This window comes from Rhinolophus sinicus, chromosome 3 (assembly GCF_057876585.1).
Source record: "Rhinolophus sinicus isolate RSI-liver-muscle chromosome 3, RSI-T2T, whole genome shotgun sequence".
Taxonomy (NCBI): Eukaryota; Metazoa; Chordata; class Mammalia; order Chiroptera; family Rhinolophidae; genus Rhinolophus; species Rhinolophus sinicus.
Genome location: NC_142503.1, coordinates 9163616 through 9182420, shown reverse-complemented (window position 1 = coordinate 9182420; position 18805 = coordinate 9163616). Strand labels below are relative to the sequence as shown.

At 38.7% G+C, this 18805-nt stretch overlaps 1 protein-coding gene across 5 annotated transcripts in view; it reads left to right on the top strand.

The window, feature by feature from the left end:
- The window catches only part of DNAH5 (dynein axonemal heavy chain 5), a 244682-nt gene that overhangs the window by 61957 nt on the left and 163920 nt on the right, over nucleotides 1-18805 (top strand). For all 5 annotated transcript variants that reach the window (XM_074329069.2, XM_088796437.1, XM_019713456.3 and 2 more), the window contains exons 6-15: nucleotides 88-225; nucleotides 968-1144; nucleotides 1768-1881; nucleotides 2486-2593; nucleotides 4896-5018; nucleotides 5545-5760; nucleotides 9699-9806; nucleotides 12702-12787; nucleotides 13250-13571; nucleotides 14829-15035. In XM_074329069.2, coding sequence (XP_074185170.2) covers nucleotides 88-225; nucleotides 968-1144; nucleotides 1768-1881; nucleotides 2486-2593; nucleotides 4896-5018; nucleotides 5545-5760; nucleotides 9699-9806; nucleotides 12702-12787; nucleotides 13250-13571; nucleotides 14829-15035 — 1599 coding nt within the window. The remainder of the gene's footprint in view (nucleotides 1-87; nucleotides 226-967; nucleotides 1145-1767; nucleotides 1882-2485; nucleotides 2594-4895; nucleotides 5019-5544; nucleotides 5761-9698; nucleotides 9807-12701; nucleotides 12788-13249; nucleotides 13572-14828; nucleotides 15036-18805) is intronic.

The following is an 18805-nucleotide window of genomic DNA, read 5'->3' as shown; positions in this document are numbered from 1 at the left end:
CGAGTGTGAGTGTGTGTGTGTGTGTGTGTGTGTGTGTGTGTGTGTGTAAAGCGCATCACCTTATTATTTAATTTTCATTTTAACTAGGTGAACCTTCAAAAGTGTGACATATTTGAACTGAAAACCCTGAAGGAACCGATAGACTACTTGACTCTAGCTAATAACCCCGAGACTTTGGAAAAAATAGAAGGTTGTATGAAAGTATGGATCAAACAAACAGAACAGGTAATTTCCAGAAACCAAACTTCAGTTCCCCGTGGCTGAACTAACCGATGGAAGAAGGTAGATCACATGCCACTGACGTTTGCCTAAGTATTTTACCGTAAGTCCCTGAAAAGAGGAGAGGTTCACCTGGTTTTAATTTATAGTCATTAGTTAGGAAGAGATAGTAAGAATTCTACGAGGTGAAAGTTAATGCCTCTATAGACTTATATAACTAGAAGATGGCACTTGGCTCTTTTTTTCCTCAAGGCATAGTTTTCTTTGATGAGAACCTCTATAGAAATACAGAGTGTTCTAATTTAGTGTGCTCTCCCAAAGGGAGCTTGAGACTTAACCTTAAAGAAATATTTTCAGAAAAGTCCTAAGTGAAGGTGGACATTACATCAGAACGTATGCAAAAAAATGAAATTAACGAGCTTAAGGCATGGAGGTTGTATTGCTTTGAGGTTATACAGTAAGTGAAAATAGCCAAGGAAACTTTCTGAGGTCAGGTTCTCCAAAGGTTCATTCAAGCTCCCTAAGTAAGTAGTCTTCAGTTAGAAACAAGTCAACTAATTTTTGTGGAACTTCTAAAAATGGAACAATGTTAAGTCAATACAAGGCTGTCATTTGAAGCATGCAAATGAATAACAATATAGCATAACTCAGATAGCATCATTTATTTATTTCAGTAGCTTTTGCTCGTGTATAACGTTCATATCTCCAGCCCTACTTGACGGCTCATGTGTGTCCTGGGCATCTACAGGTCCTCGCTGAAAACAATCAGCTGCGGAAGGAGGCGGATGACCTTGGGCCCCGGGGAGAGCTGGAGCACTGGAAAAAAAGACTGTCCAAGTTCAACTACCTTCTGGAGCAGCTGAAAGGCCCGGATGTGAAGGCTGTTGTGGCAATACTCGCCGCCGCCAAGTCCAAACTTCTGAAGGTTGTCAGCCATTTCTGTTTTGCTTTATGAAATAGGAATTTCACATCATAGAGTCTTTCGGGTCGTTGAGTAATTAGGAACAAAAAAATGTTATTATACCTTCATGAAGGAAAAAAAAAAACACTTTTAAACTGGATACCACTGCCCTTTTAGAATTTTGGATACTGTGGAAATAGCCTTTGAGTTAAAGATATTTGTTGGTTAATGTACCATCTCTGGAGTGGCTAAACAAGAATTTGGGGATATAGGAAAAGGGAGTTCAAGTTAGAGTAGATGGAAGAGAGGAAATATGGGGGTGAGGTGCAAAGTGGATCCAGTAGGCCGTGGAGGAGAGAAGGTGTGGGTTGAAAGGGAGGTGTTGCCCTCTTGGTACTCTGTCTTAGTTGTTGAGTAGATTTGATAAGAGAAGGCCTGCAGGAGATACCTTTAAAAATTTAGTCAAAATTTACAGTTGCTTATCCGTGTGGCAATGTCCTTCACCCTCTGGATTCAGTTTTATGCAAGATGCACAGGACCCACTGAAAGTCCCACCCAAGGGACTTGTGGTGACTCTTAGCAGCTGTTATATTGGAAGTTCCTCTATTAATAATTGCATTAAAATTGCTCTCCTGTACGGTGCTTAGATGTGGCGGGAGATGGATATTCGAATCACTGATGCAGCTAATGAAGCGAAGGACAACGTCAAATATTTGTACACACTTGAAAAATGCTGTGATCCCTTATACAGCAGTGACCCTGTGAGTTAAAGATTCCTACTCTCTTAGCCTGCTGGTGGCTCTTCTGTACCAGATGCATTGAGTGTGGAGTTTGGTTTGTAGATGCTACAGTCTGTTGGGAAAGTCTTAGAAATCTCTTTTGATTCTTAAGAAAATTACAGGTATATACACATGTGTATATGTCTATCCATCCATCCATCCATCTATCCATCCATCCGCCTGTTACCTATTGATGTATATTATATTTTAAGAAATTTATTGCATTTCATTAAATATTACAATTGATGTTCTGGGCTACATTCAATGAACTGTGGGAAGAGTCATTGGCTGGTGTTTTTTTGATCTTTTAACTTGAAGAAGTGCCTGCTGTTATTGACCACAAAATTGATTAAGACAACCTTCTTGTCATTAGTAGAAAGCAAATGTTTCTTGTATTAAAACAAAATTTACTTAACTGGATATGATTAAAAAATAAAATTACCCTTAAATATATTTATGTAAAGTGTTATACTACATAATAGTTTAAAAATTTAAGTAAAAATCTTAGCTAATCTTTATTTTAGTGAAGATGGAATGATTGCACTATGAGAATTTGGTCCCTGTAAACTGTTGTATTGTTTTCCAGATATCCATGATTGATGTTATTCCTACACTTATAAATGCAATTAAAATGATCTATAGTATCTCTCATTACTATAACACCTCTGAGAAGATCACCTCTCTGTTTGTAAAGGTAAGTGCATAGCATGAAGTCCACGGTCACTTATATTTCTTTGCCAGTGGTCAATTTTTTGGTAATTAAAAATTACCACATTAGCACAATTCAATGTTTATATATCTTACAATAAGAAAAAGCTTAATCTCTCAATAGAGATAGAATTAAGTTTATCTGAGAGGCCGATTCTAACAAATCATAGTGTTATTTCTCAAAGTTATTATTATAATAAATATTGTATAATTCTTATAATAAAAACAGGAAAAAGATTCTTTTTGGAATTTTAATCCCTATTTTATTTGGCACATTATTTATTCCCACTGGATACATTTTAGTGAAGAAAAACTATATTTAACTATCTCCTGTTTCCTATTTTATATGCCACTGTACCAAATTTATTTGATGCCACAGTTGTTTGCTTGATGTTGTTAGAACAGTAATCATGGTAATAAAAGCCACTGGCTACGTCCCAGTCATCCATGAAACAATTGTAATGATTCTGCCAAAAAACATAATGATGTTTAAACCTTATGCCCCAACTCCTAAGTGTTTATGGTGAGCATTGTTGCTTTCCCATTATGAATAGTCTCTAAGAAATAAATGACTTTTTCGTTACCAAGGCAAAATTTTAAATGTGGTATTAAAATAGAGGAATTTTCTTTTTTGTTTTTAATTAAAGTTTATTGGGGTGACAATTGTTAGTAGAGTTACATAGGTTTCAGGTGTACAATTCTGTGATACATCATCTACATATCACACTGTGTGTTCACCACTCAGAGTCAGTTCTCCTTCCATCACCACGTATTTGATCTCTTCTACCGTAATCTCCCACCTCCCTCAACCCTTACCCTCTGGTAACCACTAAACTATTGTCTGTGTCTATGAGTTTCTGTTTCTTCATTTGTACTCATCGGGACTTATGTTGTGAATGCTAATGCAGCAGGAGTCATGATTTTTCTTGGGAATAGGGACATCCAGCCTTGAGAGCTCAATGGGAAACTCTTCCTTCTGCTCTCATGTTCAAGTAGAAAAGAGGGCACCCCCGAGATCCTTTCCCAGCTTCCTCAAACTGTAAAACTATATGTTTGAGTCTGGGTAGAAGACTCAAAAGTCACTTTGTGTTATTACTCTAGGTTTCATGCATGGTATTTGCAGGTCTTGTTTTTGAACAAAACTGTGAGACCACCATTTATCTAAATATCAAAAGCTTTTCATTATGCAAAATTTGAAGCAGGAACAAAAGGAAAGAGAATTGTATACTGAATCCCCCAAGTACAGATTCAGCAACTATCAACACACATGGCCAGTCTTGTTTCACTTACAGTCCCAGCTGTTGCACTCTAAATCCCACCGTCACATCATTCCATGCGCACAGCAGTCGTCTCATTTTCCTTTTAACTTATAAAAAAGTCACCAGGAAAATTCTGAAGTTTTTAAAAAAAAGTTTGGATGGATGAATAAAATGTTAGCGGTCACCTGTATTAGCTTTACTCTTTTCTCTGTTGCCTTCTCCTTTTGCCTTTGCGACAGACCAGGGTGGCATGAAATGATCAGGGTGGACAGTCCTTTATGAGGCACTTAGACACTGGGAGTTAGATGTTAGAACAAGCTACCTACGCAGATCGGGGACACTCTCAACAGCTTTTAGGTTGGAAAGTGAGTCATTTCTTGGTTGGTTAAGACATTCATCTTGTATGAACAAGGGGGCCTGAATTATTGATTTTTCCATGGTGCAGAATTTCCAACTCTGTAATTTCATAAATGATTTTGACAATATAAGTATGGAATCCAAAAAAGTCGAACAAATAGAAGCAGTGAGGATAATGATGGTTGCCAGGGGTAGGGGGTAGGGAAAGTGGGGAGATGTCGATCAAAGGGTACAAACTTTCAATTATAAGATGAGTAAGTTCTGGGGACCGAATGTACAGATAGCAGCTGTAGTTAATAATACTGTATGGTATAGCTGACATTAGCCAGGACAGTGGATCTTACGTGCTCCCAGCACGGACATGACAAGGGATAACTACGTGAGGTGATGGATGTGTTAACTTGATTGTGGTAATCACTTCACTGTGTATATTAAAGCATCACATTGTACACCTTAAATATAAACACCTTTTGTTCATCAATTATACCTCACTAAAGCTGAAAAAAGGGGGGGGCTAGTGCTTGATCATGATTGCTATGGAAACAAATATATCCAAAGCTCAAGGTCACAGGTTGTACACTCTGAGAGGTAAAAGAGTTAAGGACCCTGTGGTCCAATTTATAATTGGTGGCTGCTTTATGTACCTAACACCATTTTATTGGAAAATTCCAGGTGACCAATCAGATGGTATCTGCATGTAAAGCTTATATTACCAACAATGGAACCGATTCCTTATGGAGCCAGCCGCGGGATGTGGTTGTGGAAAAAATGTTATCTGCAATTAAACTTAAGCAGGTAATGGTCAGCCTAATAGTATATTGGGATAATGTTTCATTATTTTTATGTTGTTTTTGCCGATGCATCCTAAATTATTCAGGCATGATCATGTTATTCATTGCCAAAAAGAACAGTAATTCTTCACTGTTAAGAAAATTGAGTGTTAATAAGCCTTCCCAGAAAATTTACCCACTGATTCTATCCTGACCCCACACTAAGAACGGAAGATACAAAGATGACTAAGACAAGGTAGTTTTCCTTAAGCTTCTAGACAAATGGGGAGGTAGATGTAGAGTGAGGACCTTACTCGCGTGATGGGACCAAGTGTGAAGCCTACATCACTGAGTTGCATTAGGAATAATTTGGATTTTTCTAGATTGGAGGATGGGATAAGAGGATCTTCCAGGCTGATGGATGAGTATGTGCAAAGGCATGAAACTGACAGGGCAGTTCCACCCGAGTTTTGCCATCACTTTCGCTTAAGAGAATACAGTTGATATCTTTGTTGTTTTCCCTTTCTTCTGTGTTGTTGTTTGATTTTAAGGAATACCAGCACTGCTTTCACAAGACCAAACAAAAGCTTAAACAAGATCCAAATGAAAAACAATTTGAATTTAGTGAGATGTATATCTTTGGAAAATTCGAAACCTTCCATCGACGGCTTGCCAAGATAATAGACGTCTTTACAACCTTGAAGACATATTCAGTCCTGCAAGATTCTAAAATTGAAGGGCTGGAAGATATGGTTACTAAATACCAGGTATTGTACTTCAAAACTAAATTTGCTATTCTTATCCATAAGTGAAACTTTGATCGTTTACGCCAATAACTATATTTAGAACGATTCAAATAGTTCATAATGTAAAATATAAGCTCATGGTCCTTAAACAATAAAAAATTAAATTAAAAAAATTAAATTTATTTGACAATTGTGTAATGGTGCTAATATGTTGTTTTCAGGTGTGTGGTTATGAGAATGGCTTCCCAATAATCTAAAGTTACTCATCATAAGTAGAAGCATTTTCATTAGTAGCACCGAAAAATGTTTAACTATAACTTATCACTTCATTTATTCATCCAATAAATATTTGATGAAGCAAATGCTATGTGTCAGGCACAAGTTGACGCTGAGTTCTGGGTGGCATCAGATCATCTGTACATTGAAGCATTTTATTTGGACACATGTTAAAGAATAAAAGGAACTGAATTTTATTGGAGCTTTCCCATCCTAATTATTTTGATTTTTTTTTTTTTTTTTTTTTTTTTTGGCACCGCCAGTTAGTTAGTTCTGCCCTCCCTGCGAGGCTCGGGGTTAGTAGCTGTTGGCTGACAATGCAGCCTGGAGCGCTGCTATTGGGCGGTCCGGCTGCCACACACTCCTCAGGCTCGTATTTTGCCAGCACTGATGGAAGCTTGTAGGAGGCAAAGCCGGCCGGCACATGGCACTCGCACTCAGGACCTTTCAGTCTAACACTGGCGAGAAACGAGACACCAAGAGCACATGGGTACTGTGGGGGAGGGAAAGGTAACAGCCCCAGTAAGGGAAGGCTCTGCCTTAGTCCAGTCCAGCTACTATGACGAAGTGCCAGATTGGGTGGCTTACCAACAATAGCTATTTCTCTCCCAGTCCTGGAGGCTGGAGGTCTGAGATCAGGATGCCAGCATGGTTGGGTTCTGGGGGCAGCTCTCTCTCTTCCAGTCACAGATGACCCTTTTTCTGTGTCTTCACAGCAGGAGCAGAGGAGCTCTCTGGGGTCTCCTATGGAGGCATTAATCCCATTCAGGAGGGCTCCACTCTCATAACCTAATCACCCCAAAGGTCTCACCACCTCATGCTAATACCATTGGTGATTCAGTTTCCACATGAGAATTTGGGAGGAGGGGGAAACAAACGTTCAGTCCTTAGCCAGCTCTCTGCAGTGGTGATATTTTTAAACTGACAAAGGCTAACACGGAATTAAGAGTTTACCGAATCACTGGATGGACTGAAATCAATGGGCCAGAGATCCAGGAATGGTTAAGCCACCCCGAAGAGCACAGGTCAGGGCGGTTGGGAAGCAGGGAAGCTGGGAAGCCACCGCTGGGATGGCTTCAGGGTGTGCAGAACCATGGGGTAGTGACCCAGGGATCAGAGCACGGTGCCTGCTGCTGCAATATGCCTCCCAGCACCCCGAAAACAGAGTGTCAGGGAGCGCGCAAACTAAATAACCAGCACTGTCACTTCCTACTTGAAATTGAGCCTGTAATTTACACATTGCACATACTTTGTTGGTGTAAGAAACGTCCAAACCTATAGAGAATTTATATGAGGTTATTGGAGCCAAACTGACAACATAAGCCAGGCAGCAAGATCTCAAATGCTATCTGTTTTGATTTTTAACTGCTTTACTTTGTAAGGGTGTGTGTGTGTGTGTGTGTGTGTGTGTATGACTAATCCTAGTTTTTAAAATGGTCACAGTGATCTGATAATGTTTTGAAGATTTAAAAAGACCAATTTACAAATAAATGTGCTTTAAATTCTTCGTGTGGAGTAGTCAGTTTTTTCTTGTTCCGGGACAGTGACACTGAAGTTGAATTTTTCTTGTACTTGGATTTGAAAAGGATCATATAATTTATTGCCACACGTTGGTTTTTTTTGTGTTCTAACAGTTTAGGCCAATATAAAGAGTCTTTTTCATTTCTTGACTGTACCAGATTTTGGGAGAGGAAAAGCCCTTTTTTATATAACATGGAACATTTTAGGGGAATCCTGTGTAATGTGCTAGGTGGATCACCTATACTTTGAAAGTGACAGTTTTGCAAGACAAAGAAGGAATATATCCATTTATTTTCCAATTTGGAATCTATTCATTTTTCTATTAATGAAAAAATTACTTTGGGACATATTTCAAAGTTGATTTTCGAATGAGAAGTTGAACTGTACATCGCAATGCAGACAAAGATGGTTCTACCATGATAAAAATACTAGGAAGAGAAATTGCTTTGAAAATTTAAAGTGAAATATTGATTAAAATGGATGTACCAGAGGATAGTGAGATAAAAGGGAGATGGTGCATGAAAACGTGAGGTGAGATTTTTGTGTGTTAGTACCAGAGCTTCAAATGGCATTCACAGCAATGAAACAGGCTCCTGCCAACCCCTCCCGCCTCTTTGCCTGCTTCTCTTCTCATTCCACGTTTGACAGACACAGGACAGATCAGTGGAGTCCACTTTAGGGCTTGCAGGATTTTTTTTTCTGGAAAGTTCTGCATCTGGATTATGACATGGTTATTTCCTTTTTTGGCCTCCAGATCTTGATTTAAATGACGCTCCGAATTAAATTTTCCTTGACTTCTGTTTCACTTCAATTACTCTTTTTCACATTACTCATTTTATCGCTTTCTAAAATTATCCTGCTCATTTATTTGTGACTTACATAGATTCTGACCCTCTCTCCCCCACCAAGGATGTAAAGTGCCCCAGAGCAGAGACATTTGTTTGTTCTGTTCATTCCTGTGTCTTCAGAGTTTACTGGCACATAATAGTTGTGCAATAAATATCTGTCAAATAAATGATACAGTAGATTGAGTTTCATTACTTGGTTCAAATGTCGCAATTAATCAGTTAACTGATATTAAATATTAACTTAATACTCTTAAGTGGCCATTAAATCCAACCATAGAGCAGAATTTTCTAAGGGCCCCATATCTTTTTAATTTCCACATTAAAATGTAGACATGTAGCTTTTCCGTACTGCTTTTACGCATTTCATGAAATGATGGAAATATATGTATATGTTTATACATATATATGTATGTATAATTAATAAATAGAACTAATTTTGTAGTTATAAAGCATGGAAGAGTAGATTGTTGTAACTAGTAAACTTGATTTTAGAAGTTAAACAGTTTATATGCTTTTGACTGTTAAGAGAGTTGAACTGATGTTTACACAGACATGGCTTTGAGGAGGGGATTGCGGAAGGAGGCCCAACATTCTTCATAAAAATTATATGCCTGTGTCCACAGTGTGGACTCCTGAATTGGAGAATGGCTTAGGACCTGGTTAAGCATGATCACAGAGCATTATAAGCTCATTATTCAGAGCAAACAAAATTTGAGCCGCACAGATTTCAAGGAGATGAATTGCCTAATTTGTACTCTTGTAGTCACAGGGCGGCAGGAAGCAATTAATTCTAGTGAGTCTTTAGGTGGTAGGTTGTGGTTTGACATTTTATTTAAGACATTTGAGGCTTGGAGGATAGTGTTTCATCTGCAGATATTATAACATAACTATTTTCTTTCTAAGCTTGTGTTCTGTTAAAGTCTTCCTTATTATTTGAGAAGTCAAACTTTTCAATGAAAAAATATTTTAGTAACTTCTACTCTGGGCTTCGCTTTTATTATTTCAGACGTGATTAGTAAGACGATTTTAGAGAAAACACCGCTCCTCCTTTTCAGATGTGGTCTTTATTTGAAAGTTTTCTTTAAAAATTCATAAAACCTCATGAAAGTGCTTTCCAAATGATTTATTTGAATGCAGCGGGCAAACATTATACTGCTGTAATAAGCATTAAGCAATGTGAGTACCTAAAGAAATGGGCTCCTTTTAAGTTGCTTTTTTTGTAATGATTGTTCAGGCTCTGCCTTTAAAGGTTATTTTTAATTAAGTAATGCAAGAATATTGCAATATTGTCTTATGTCTTTTATAACATTTCAGGGTATTGTTGCCACCATAAAGAAAAAGGAATATGATTTCTTAGACCAGCGGAAAATGGATTTTGACCGGGATTATGAAGAGTTTTGCAAGCAGACTAATGACCTTCATGTAGGTTGGGTGGTATAATCAAATTTCTGTTGACAGTCATGTGTTTCTTTTTTCTGTTTTGTATAATGCTGCTAATCATTACCCATTCAGAAAGGAGAGGCAGCTACATCATGGAGATGACTGGTGGCAACCTCAGCCTGTGTTCTGTGATTTCAGATGAATAATTGAAGGCTCTTTTTCATAGACTAAAGGGTCATAAATATAGTTTTGGATAATGATCTGTAATCACAGACTCCTGCCTGTCCTCCATCTTAGTTCATAGAAAAGTAACTTTCATCTTCTGTTGAAATGTAGCATTATTAGAATATAGAAATGTGTTTCTGTGTGTTTGTTACCTTATAGCAATGATTATGACCAGAGATAGCTTAAGCAAAATCGTCAGCGATGTCTGGCAGATCCTACAGGCCATGGCCTTGGAAACAGCTCTACCAGGACTGACTCGGCATCTGGACCCCTCTCTCTTCCTTCTCCCTTCCCCACTGCCACCCCACCCCTACTCCCTGCAGACCAGCCATCTTGACTTCCAATCCATATGAGCAGCATATGGCCATCATCAGCTGAGAACATATCATAGGACCAACCCCAGCTCCAGATTCCTAAGGAAGAGGTTGGGTTGGCCATTTCTAGTGGGTGCCTAGCCCTGGGCCTGTCACCTGTGGGGTCATGTGCTAAAAGGTGGGATGGGACCCCCCTGGGATAGCTGGAGATGTGTGTTATCAACCCAGTAGATGTCTATCATAATTAATGTGCAGATTTCTTTATATCTCACTGAGGTACAAAATGGGTACCTTTCTGATTAGGAAAAGGAAAATGGCCATCTTTACTTCTTTTCCAGGACTTTTGTCTCAAAAGAAATTGGTACACTTTAAGGGAAAAAGCTCCAAGGCATTTTTGGAAGGGTGGGTTCAGTGATAGAAGGAATCATAATAAAACTAGCTAATGCTATATGTCAGGTCCTGTTCTGAGCACTTTATAGGTATTAATTCATTTAATAATCACAGTAATCCAAAAAAGTGGATGCCGTTAGTACCCTCATTTTGCAGAAGAGGAAACTGAGGTAGTGAGGTTAAGTGACTGGCCCCAAACCACAAAAATACCAAGTGATAGACTTGGGATTAGACCCAGGCAGGCTGTCTCTAGGATTCAAGTTTTTAACCATTGTACTATAAGGAACATTTCAGTTGATGGGAAGATATAATGCCCCCAATAATTTAAGCAATGACCACTTTGGGGGGCATATTCAGACATAAGGACTATGGATCTTGATCTGTTCTTTTTGGAAATTAATGGACAGTGTCAGGTCTGGACTCTGTGCTCCACTGTCAGTGTTCATTTGTCAAGTTTTCACCCATTTCCCAGCAGTTTCTGGTCCATTGTACTTCAGTAGTTTGTATTTGGAACACTGGGAAGGTAGGAATTGTTTTGTTTCTTATTTGTGTCTCCAGGGCCGAGTAGATGGCACCTTATATAATTAGAGCACAAAGAATGTTGGCTGAATTAAAGTGTGAGTAATGAATTAATAAGAACTAGATTTATTGCAATTAAATAAGCATTTACTGTACATCAATTATGCATTAGGCTTCTATGCCGTGGGTTATGGATATGAAAATAAATCAAGTAGATTTGCCCTCTAAGCTCACAGTCGGAAGGTAGACATGTCTATGATTGAAATATAAGTACATATATGTTAGCAGTATAATATTCTGATATTGTACCAGGCAGGGAGAATGTAAAGATAAAAGACATAGTCCAAAAAAGTCCTAAAGTAACTCAGAAAGAGATCAGGCCTGCAAAGCATTACATAGAATCTGAGAATTGCTATAACCCACAAGGCAGGATGAGAGCCTAGGAGAAAAGCAGTGCATACTTCTGCTTGCCTGTGATGAGGAAAGGCTCAGAGAGGGCTGATGCTGGGTGCCAGGACAGTGTTTATTTTGTCTAAGTAAATGGACAAAATGGGTGGGATGAGGAGACCTTTTCAAGCCTGTGCCCACTTTTAATAATGCTGAGAATATAATTGTTCTACAGCCTGATTTTTAAGCATTAGTTATAGATATTAGTTTTCATTCTCCTTAACCCTTTTCCCCCCTTACATTCAACACTATTATTCATCTTGTCTTGCATGTCAAGAATGGTCCAACTTTGATTGGATGCCTAGTTTTCCTTTGCCTTCTTTGTCCCTCTCTCCATCCTTTGTCTCTTAACTACGGTCTCTCCTTTAAATAACACTTGGGGACAAGGAACGGGGAGGCTCAGTCACTATGGCGTCTCCAGGATGAAACACTGGAGGGTGGGGTTGGGTACATGAGTGATTAGAATTAGGGTTGTGTCCAGGACTCCATTGTCAAGGGGCTCAGAGCCTGGACTCCTGTCCAGATGTAGAGTTCATGCTGATACTAACAGGTCAAACAGGAAACTAAGTAGGAACTGAGCTCCCATAACTAATAAGAGGACTGGTGTGAGGAGTCCATGGCTGGACACGGCCAGCCTCCCTGCTGCTTTCCCCAACTTATGGGCAGAATCATTTAACTCCCCGGCATGGGCTGGGGGCCCTTGCTTTCTGCATGGATCTGTTGAGAGAGTGAGGACCCCGTAGCTGCTGTACCCACATTGTGATAAGGCCCCAGTGCATACCCCTAGGCCCTGTACCTGACCAGTACCCCTGGAGCCGGCCATGGTGCCAACTCCTGGGATGGCTGTGGCTTTCCAGTCCCTTTTTATTGTGGCCTCTGGGCATTTATCTTTCTTTCAAGATCAGGTGAGTATTAACTTTCCCATTATATTTTGTCCTACATCCGATGTGTTTGCATAGGGGGGATGCCCTTGTACCTTGTTGCTAAGTAGGGCTTGTCCCACTGCGAATCCTGCTCATCATCAGACCTCATTCTGTTGCAGAACGAGTTGCAGAAGTTCATGGATGCTACGTTTGAAAAGATTCAAAACACAAATCAAGCTCTAAGTATGTTAAAGAAATTCGAAAGGTAAAAATTTGGAACAGTTTTCCCTTTTCTAAAACTGGGGTAATATGAATATAGTTTAGTTTATATTATTGTTATTATTTCATCTTCAAATAGAAATAAAATCCTCTCTCGACACTGGATAACATTGTCACAGTTTTTAAGTTCTTCAGAGGACTGAGTTTTTTCCTTCTTAGCTTTGAAGTGTCTTGTGACTGCCTATCATAACATTACTTAATATTTAAGTAATTTGAAAAAAATTCTTACCAAGTTAATAGTTTTGCCTCAACTTTAAGGATTGGTACTATTTTTTTAAAATCCACTTTATTGAGATAGGATTGATGGATTGATACTGTTTTGAGTTTTTAGTATGCCGAACATCTCAATCTCTTCCATGAGCATATGTTTTAAAATAAACCTTAATAAAGGAAATTGCTAGATGTCTTCCCATTAACTCAAACCTTTCACTTTTTTCAAAAAAATCAGATTGAACATACCCAATCTTGGTACTGATGACAAATACCGGCGTATCCTTGAAAACTATGGGTCTGACATTGACATGATCGCAAAGCTGTATACAAAGCAGAAAGGTGACCCTCCTTTGGCCCGAGACCAGCCGCCCATCGCTGGGAAGATTCTGTGGGCCCGCCAGCTCTTCCACAGGATCCAGCAACCAATGCAGCTTTTCCAGCAGCATCCACATGTGCTGCGGACGGCGGAAGCCAAACCCGTGATTCGAAGTTACAACAGGCTGGCTAGGGTCCTCTTGGAGTTTGAGGTTCTCTACCACAAGGCGTGGCTTCAACAGGTGAGTCTCTACATCCTGTAAAGATGTCTCCATTGTCAAGTCAACTAGCACTGAATAGTTTCATTCACATAGAAAGTTGGGTTTGAGGATATTTTATGACAGGCTTGGTTGAATGTAGGTAATCAGTGAAAGAGTGTAATATGTCCATGAAGAAAAATCATAACCCAGGTAACAGAAGCTTACTTAATTTACAAACACCTATGGGAGAAGATCCTGTTTGTTGGTTTCCTTACCTGCTTGACTAAGGTTTCTTTCTTTTTTTTCTCCATTCAGTTCCTTAATGTGTCAGTAAACACTAGTGTGTCTGTTAAACAAAGTCTTTTCTTCGACTATACTACGTTAATAAAATTATATTTCATACCCCACCAATACTTGTATTTCCTTGTAGATTGGTGGGAAGTTTTTTGTATTTTGCAGGACAAAATTCAGCCTTAAAGCTCTCTAAAATGGTACCATGTTTCCCCAAAAATAAGACCTAGCTGGACCATTAGCTCTAATGCGTCTTTTGGAGCAAAAATTAGTATAAGACCCAGTCTTATTTTAATGTAATATAAGACCCGGTCTTATTTTAATATAGTGTAAGACCAGGTCTTATATAATATAAGACTGGGTATAATATAATATAATATAATATAATATAATATAATATAATATATATTTTAATATAAGACCCGGTCTTATGTTATATAAGACCGGGTCTTATATAACATGAAAATAAGACTGGGTCTTATATTAATTTTTGCTCCAAAAGAATGCATTAAATCTGATGGTTCGACTAGGTTTTATTTCTGGGGAAACACAGTATCTCATTTTCCCTGGTTCAACTTTTAGTGTCTGAGCCAATATAGAGATATCTCCATAGTGGCATTCATTGCTTTCTAGATAACTGAAAACTGAGTTTAGTAGCTTTTATGATAATTTTATTAAGAAAAATAAGTGAGTAGACGTGACGGTATCAGGGAGCTAAACGGCTTTTGAGAAGTCACCACTATCGTAGCATCCACTTACCTGTCAGGTGTGAGAAAATTGTGACCCCAGCATTTTGTTGAATCAACTGTGCAACTTCACCACCAAGAACTTGAAAGCCCTTTACTGAAAGTGAATTTAGCAGAAGAGTGAGTGACCCCATTGTCTTTAATTTGAGAAGCTCAACTCCATGGAAGAACACTTCATGACCCTCTTCCAAAATGGCTGAGCCAGGCACCCTGTGTATGCATTGAGCTTTCTAACAGTAACACTGTTGATCTCATCTCACAGATTGAAGAAATTCACATAGGACTTGAAGCTTCTTTATTGGTGAAGGCTCCAGGCACAGGGGAATTGTTTGTAAACTTTGATCCTCAGATACTAACCTTATTTAGAGAAACAGAGTGCATGTCACAGATGGGTCTGGAAGTTTCACCATTTGCAGCTGCCCTTTTCCAGAAACGGGATGTATACAAAAAGAACTTCAGTAACACGAAGGTATAGTACTGTTATTGTTTCCTCTTCCTGGAGCCCGGGATGACTGGAGTGGAGTAGCTGAGGGGAGAGTGCCATGGAATGAGTTGGCAAGGCCAGGTTATTATTGATCTCACACACCAAGGTTACAAGTGTGAGTGTACCAGGGAGCCATTGGAGGAACTTGAGCAGGAGAAAAAGGCATGATGTCTTCTGCAATGAAAATCATTCTTACTGCTGGGTGAACAGTAGATTTTATGGGAACAACATCAGTGTGAAGCCAGTTTGCAGGCTGGTTCAGGATAGAGATGGTGCTTGAACTAGGATGTCAGCCAAGTAGTAGATCATTGAATTAAAAAATTATGTCAACAGACAGGTTATGAGAGAACTGAAGGATGATTCCTTTCTTTTTGGTGTAAGTAACTCAATGGATTTGCTCAAAGTAGGGCTGTTATATGTTACTGTGTGGGTTGCATTCTGTACAACTTACTTGCTCAGTAACATGCAGTGGCCTGAACGGGAGTTCCATTTATGGAGGTGGCAAAGACCAGAACTAGTTTATTTTAGGGGACAGGAGGGAATCAGTAGTTCCCATCTTTAGTATAAGATGATTTTCAGAGATTGAAGTGGAGGTGTTATCCCTGTAGATACGTAAGTCTGGAGTTGAGTGAATAAGTCCAGCTTGAAGGCATACTTTTGATATAGTTGTTATTTAAAGTCATTCTTCTGGATGACATCTCCAATGAAGAGAATGTAGATTAAGAACAGCAGAGTGCGTAGACCAAACCCTGGGTAGCTCCAATATTAATAGGTCTGATAGACGACAGCGAATATACAAACAAAATTAAGGATTGGCCTTTGAAATGGGAGGAAACCAAATGTCAAGGAAGCCAAGAGTAAGAAAAGCATCGTAAGGGAGGGCCTGGAACAGTGACAAATGCTGCTCAGAGGATAATAGAGATGAGGTCAGAGATGCAGCCATGATATTTGACAACATGGAAACTATTGTTACAATTTTATAGTGGTCAACGAGGTAGGACAAGGCCAATAAGGCCATGCATTTCATAATCTTTACATTTTAAACCATTTTCATGTTTATTATTCCATTAGATCTTTTCCACAACAATGAATGTTAGATATTGAGACAGAATGCTATTATAGAATTTTATAGATGACAAAACCATGGCTCAGAAAGGTTAAGTGACTTAACCAAGGTCTCATAGCTAATGAGTGGCAGAAATAGGACCAGAACCCAGACTTGGAGTTGGCTGTTTTCCTATTCGTCCATGTTGTACTAACAAGTTAGTATTGGCAATGGATTGACATTCCTCAAATGTGGGCTCATCAAATACTAGTCAGCATGTTGTATGTGAGAATCCCTTTTAGACTTCTCTTGCATATTAGGGAAATCACTTAGTCAATCTACATATTTTAAAAAGAAAATTTTATTTTTACTCAGAAATAATATTTATGAGAATATAAAATTACTACCAATAATTTTGTCCACGGAATTGTTTTATTTATCTGTTGCATGTAGCAAACAACTGCAGAATGTAGTGGCTTCAAACAACCATTTCATTCTATCTCATGATTTTGTGGGTAAAGAATTTAAGCAAGCCTTGGTTGGGAGATTCTTCTACTCTTTTCTTTTTGTGATTAAGGTTATTTAGTTTACCTGGTAAACGTTTCATCTGAAAGGTCCAAGTTGGCCTCATTCTCAGGTCTGGTTCTTCAGTGGGGATGGCTGGAAACTGAGACGAAGGACTGGAGATCTATGTGTGGCCTTTGAGTATGGAGGCCTTGGGGTGGTAGAACTTCTTACATGACAATTCAGGGTTCAAGAGTGGGTGTAACAGTTAACAGGGAGGAAGCTGTATGGCTTTTAGGACAGCTTCAGTGTCATCGCGTCACTTCTGTTGTACTCTGTTGAGCTCTATAAGCCCACCCGGATTCAAGAAAAGGGGACATGGCCCCACCCTGTGAGGAGAGGAGGGTCAAAGAATGTCTTAAAACTGTCACAGTTATAAATAACAATTCGAACAAGTAAATTATCATCTGGATGATATTTATTGTATCTTGGAGGTTGAAAGAGTTGAAAGTTCCTACCTAACATGAGTATCTGGTAAGAGCAGATCTAATGGCAGATTTGGGAGACCTTCTCAGGTGTTTCAGAGTTTTGTGCTGAATATTTCACAGAGCTTTCAGGCTTTTGAGGATAAGCTAAAGTAGCTGAGAGCTTGTTTTCTTCATTTATTCCTTGGAATGCAGTTCAAACTTGAAACAGATGAGCCAGCACACACTAATAGTTACAGACATAGATTCTAAAGCCAATTTGATCTGGATTCAAACCATTGTCCTTGGGAAGATTCCTTTATCCTCCTAAGCCTCAGTTTCTCATTTATAAAACAGGTTAGCAAGTAATTCATGGGGTTAAAGGATTAAGATATAAGGATTAAAATGTAAGAATTGCTTCCCAAATAGAATAAGTGATGGACTGAAAAAAGTTAAGTAGTGGAGAAAAGCTTCAGGAGGTACAAGTAGCTGCTAATAGACCCATCAAATTTAGGCTTTTTGAAAGTGGCTTTCATGGAAATTGAAAAGCCGTATGGAAATCGTGGAAAAGTGTCATGTGATGAAAAGATTATGTGGCCCATTTGGGAAATGTTGGGTTTAATGAAATTTACAAAGTCCATTGGGCTTCTTATTTCCTTCTTGTAGTTTTATCAGAATCATTAATATTAATTGACTTTCCGAGAGGGGAAATATTGTGTATAGCATTTTCTAAACTTGTTCATCCAGAGACTGTTTTTCTTATGGCATCTCTGAGGCTTGGGTTTCAGGGAAAATACTTTGGGAAACATTGATCTAATGACAAAGTAACACCAACATGCACATTAAAAATATGAGCGTAAAAACAATTGTATTTAAGCAGTACCTTAAAAATTGCTTATAATTATTATTAATATTAACATTACCATAAAAGGTAGATGGAAGTAATATTACTCTTATTTAAAAATGGTAGCATGAGCAAAATACTGACACAGTTCAATATTATACAACTGGTAAATTTCAATGGAGGCTCAATCCATGAATTTATGATCACAAATGCTCTTTCTGATGACTAAATTAATCAGCAATATATGATTGATCTCCAACGTGCCAGGTACAGTTTCAGACACACAGACAAAATTCTTGTCCTTATAGAACTTATATTCTAATTGGGTAAGACAGAAAATAAGCAATGAACATTATAAATAGGTAAATTATATCGTTTATTAGAAAGTGATAGGTGCTGTGGGCAGTGAAGATAGAGTGTGTAGGTGGTTACTGGTGATGGTTTACAGTCTCAAGTAGGTAGCCAGGATAGACCTAATGGAGACGGTGGCATTTGAGTAATTATTTGAAGTAAATGCAAAGCCCTGAGGCTAAGGACCAGAAAGGAAGACATTAAGGCAGGAGCAGGTAAACAAGGAAAGGAGTGATTAGAGATGAGATGGGAGAAGCGATGGAGGCCAGATTGGGTATCTCTTTGCAGACCACCATAAGCACTTGTAGCCCCAAAGGAGATGGGAAGCCATATGGCCCTGTAAGCAGAGGAGTGACATGATCCAACTTACATTGTGAAATTGAGTACAGACTATAGGGGGCCTGAGTTGAAGTAGGGAGACAATACAATCATTTAGGTGAGAGTCAATGATGGTGGTAACACTGGATATGATAAGCAAGTCAGATAGAGGATCACTTTTGAATATAGAACAAACAAGATAGTCTAATGGATTGTGTGTAGGTGTGAG